The sequence below is a fragment of the Petromyzon marinus genome, chromosome 5 (assembly GCF_048934315.1).
Source record: "Petromyzon marinus isolate PM22_M1 ecotype Great Lakes invasive population chromosome 5, UKy_Petmar_22M1.pri1.0, whole genome shotgun sequence".
In the NCBI taxonomy this organism is placed as follows: Eukaryota; Metazoa; Chordata; class Hyperoartia; order Petromyzontiformes; family Petromyzontidae; genus Petromyzon; species Petromyzon marinus.
This window is the reverse complement of record NC_133671.1, coordinates 5,750,153-5,754,079: the sequence shown is the minus strand read 5'-3', so window position 1 is coordinate 5,754,079 and position 3,927 is coordinate 5,750,153. Positions and strand designations below refer to the sequence as shown.

Below are 3,927 nucleotides of genomic sequence, written 5' to 3'. Positions count from 1 at the left end.
TGTACCTGAGTCTTGAGTCTCTGTACCTGAGTCTGGAATCTCTGTACCTGAGTCTGGAATCTCTGTACCTGAGTCTGGAGTCTCTGTACCTGAGTCTGGAGTCTCTGTACCTGAGTCTTGAGTCTCTGTACCTGAGTCTGGAGTCTCTGTACCTGAGTCTGGAGTCTCTGTACCTGAATCTGGAGTCTCTGTACCTGAGTCTGGAGTCTCTGTACCTGAGTCTGGAGTCTCTGTACCTGAGTCTGGAGTCTCTGTACCTGAGTCTGGAGTCTCTGTACCTGAATCTGGAGTCTCTGTACCTGAGTCTGGAGTCTCTGTACCTGCGTCTGGAGTCCCTGTACCTGAGTCTTGAGTCTCTGTACCTGAGTCTTGAGTCTCTATACCTGAGCCTGGAGTCTCTGTACCTGAGTCTTGAGTCTCTGTACCTGAGTCTTGAGTCCCTGTACCTGAGTCTTGAGTCTCTGTACCTGAGTCTGGAGTCTCTGTACCTGAGTCTGGAGTCCCTGTACCTGAGTCTTGAGTCTTTGTACCTGAGCCTTGAGTCTCTGTACCTGAGTCTGGAGTCTCTGTACCTGAGTCTGGAGTCTCTGTACCTGAGCCTGGAGTCTCTGTACCTGAGTCTTGAGTCTCTGTACCTGAGTCTTGAGTCCCTGTACCTGAGTCTTGAGTCTCTGTACCTGAGTCTGGAGTCTCTGTACCTGAGTCTGGAGTCTCTGTACCTGAGCCTGGAGTCTCTGTACCTGAGTCTTGAGTCTCTGTACCTGAATCTGGAGTCTCTGTACCTGAGTCTTGAGTCTCTGTACCTGAGTCTGGAATCTCTGTACCTGAGTCTGGAATCTCTGTACCTGAGTCTGGAGTCTCTGTACCTGAGTCTGGAGTCTCTGTACCTGAGTCTTGAGTCTCTGTACCTGAGTCTTGAGTCCCTGTACCTGAATCTGGAGTCTCTGTACCTGAGTCTGGAGTCTCTGTACCTGAGTCTGGAGTCCCTGTACCTGAGTCTTGAGTCTCTGTTCCTGAGTCTGGAGTCTCTGTACCTGAATCTGGAGTCTCTGTACCTGAATCTGGAGTCTCTGTACCTGAGTCTGGAGTCTCTGTACCTGAATCTGGAGTCTCTGTACCTGAGTCTTGAGTCTCTGTACCTGAATCTTGAGTCTCTGTACCTGAATCTGGAGTCTCTGTACCTGAATCTGGAGTCTCTGTACCTGAATCTGGAGTCTCTGTACCTGAATCTGGAGTCTCTGTACCTGAGTCTGGAGTCTCTGTACCTGAGTCTTGAGTCTCTGTACCTGAGTCTGGAGTCTCTGTACCTGAATCTGGAGTCTCTGTACCTGAGTCTGGAGTCTCTGTACCTGAGTCTGGAGTCTCTGTACCTGAGTCTGGAGTCTCTGTACCCGAGTCTGGAGTCTCTGTACCCGAGTCTGGAGTCTCTGTACCTGAGTCTGGAGTCTCTGTACCTGAATCTGGAGTCTCTGTACCTGAGCCTGGAGCCCTGTACCTGAGTCTGGAGTCTCTGTACCTGAGTCTTGAGTCTCTGTACCTGAGTCTGGAGTCTCTGTACCCGAGTCTGGAGTCTCTGTACCTGAGTCTGGAGTCTCTGTACCTGAATCTGGAGTCTCTGTACCTGAGCCTGGAGCCCTGTACCTGAGTCTGGAGTCTCTGTACCTGAGTCTTGAGTCTCTGTACCTGAATCTGGAGTCTCTGTACCTGAGTCTTGAGTCTCTGTACCTGAATCTTGAGTCTCTGTACCTGAATCTGGAGTCTCTGTACCTGAATCTGGAGTCTCTGTACCTGAATCTGGAGTCTCTGTACCTGAATCTGGAGTCTCTGTACCTGAGTCTGGAGTCTCTGTACCTGAGTCTTGAGTCTCTGTACCTGAGTCTGGAGTCTCTGTACCTGAGTCTGGAGTCTCTGTACCTGAGTCTGGAGTCTCTGTACCTGAGTCTGGAGTCTCTGTACCTGAGTCTGGAGTCTCTGTACCTGAATCTGGAGTCTCTGTACCCGAGTCTGGAGTCTCTGTACCTGAATCTGGAGTCTCTGTACCTGAGCCTGGAGCCCTGTACCTGAGTCTGGAGTCTCTGTACCTGAGTCTTGAGTCTCTGTACCTGAGTCTGGAGTCTCTGTACCCGAGTCTGGAGTCTCTGTACCTGAGTCTGGAGTCTCTGTACCTGAATCTGGAGTCTCTGTACCTGAGCCTGGAGCCCTGTACCTGAGTCTGGAGTCTCTGTACCTGAGTCTTGAGTCTCTGTACCTGAGTCTGGATTCTCTGTATCTGAATCTTGAGTCCCTGTACCTGAGTCTGGAGTCTCTGTACCTGAATCTGGAGTCTCTGTACCTGAGCCTGGAGCCCATGTCTCTGGCCGGGGTCTCCCCTCACGTCTCCAGCGCCATGCTGCTGCGGCGGCATGGCGCTGGAGACGTGAGGGGTCAAATACTTATTTCCCTCATTAAAATGCAAATCAATTTCTAACATTTTTAACATGCGTTCTTCTGGATTTTTGTTGTTGTTATTCTGTCTCTCACTGTTAAAATAAACCTACCATTAAAATTATAGACTGATCGTTTTTTTGTCAGTGGGCAAACGTACAAAATCAGCAGGGGATGAAATACTTTTTTCCCTCACTGTACATCCTACATGCGCCTAATTAGGCCACGACAACTTCGACATCACCCCTGTGGACACTTCTATCACCGTGTGCCCCTGGACACCGCAGCACCACAGAGCAGCCGCCACACACCAGACCATCCGCCTGCCAGTAGCCCTGGTGAAGATGACTGCAATCCGCAATCTTCCAGTCGTCATGTGTAGAAGTAGCCATTGTAGGTGCTCTTCTTGTGCCGGTCCTTGACATTCACCTGCTCAAAGGGGCACTGGGACGGCAGGGGAGACGCCGCTTCAGCGTGTGCGGCCGTGTGCCAGTGTCAACGTGAGGGTAACCACATCCCTGTGTCCGCGTACATCGTACACGTACACTTAGACACGGTTGGTACTCAAACACCAGCACACATCGGCTCGGGAAATAAGAGGGAATAAGAGGGAACGGAGGGAAAAGGAGTGGAGAAATGGGAGAGACGAGGGAGACAGATGCTGCATCAGGCCATTTATGGACTCAGTCTATTGTCCTATCATCTCATAGCGTCCCTGGCACGTAGTCATATGTTACACAGTGGCAGTGGGGGTCGCAAAAGCCGATTTATTACTAATAAACCCCAATGATCAGATCTAAATCCCTAATTTCGATCGGATCATGGGGGGGGGGCACGTGCCACCCCCCCCCCCCCCCCCACTGGCTCCGCCAGTGCATACAGTGGTTCGTCAACTGGGGTGCGCGCACCCCCTGGGGGTGCGAGACACGGCCAGATTTGTTTAGAAGGTAAATCATCGTAAACACAAATAAAGCATGGGCACGTAAGTACCACTACTTTGTTTCATCAAGCCCCATGCATGTATTAACACTACAAAAGTTTTAACCATCGAGAACCAAAGAAGTTGAAGACTGCAGTAATGGTGAAGAACCACTGCTCGAATAGAATGGTGATGACACAGCAACTTGGTCGCCACGTGCGTTACTTTTCGCGCGCGTTCCTACTGCTGCCGTGATCATTGGATAAATCAATGGTGTGCGCGAATACAGGACAGTGTGAAAAAGAGCTTCATAGCTCATCGGATTTTTTTTCCCATGAATAAATAAACATTCTGATTCTGTGCCCAACCGGGGGTATGTGAGAGTCGCCTCTGGCCCTCGGAGAGGAGACGCATGTTGAACGTCATTCACGCACCGTACGTAGCCAACCGTGCTCATCGGAGGTGCGGGGGAAGGACAACAAACTAAACACAACAAGCAGTTTTAAAGAGCCATTAAGAGTTTTTTTTGGGGTTAGATCGTGTAAATATAAACGTGTCCTTGAACCCGCCGCCACCTGACACAG

General features: G+C 50.5%; 1 protein-coding gene across 1 annotated transcript; it reads right to left on the bottom strand.

Moving 5' to 3' along the window:
• Nucleotides 1-255: 255 nt before the first annotated feature.
• On the bottom strand, nt 256-3,179 carry LOC142913942 (uncharacterized). Its single transcript, XM_076061067.1, has 2 exons — nt 2,124-3,179; nt 256-2,019 (listed from the first exon to the last, which is right to left on the bottom strand). Exons 1-2 carry the CDS (start codon nt 2,477-2,479, stop codon nt 378-380), a joined length of 1,998 nt encoding a protein of 665 aa, XP_075917182.1. The 5' UTR covers nt 2,480-3,179; the 3' UTR covers nt 256-377.
• Between the last annotated feature and the right edge of the window lie 748 nt (nt 3,180-3,927).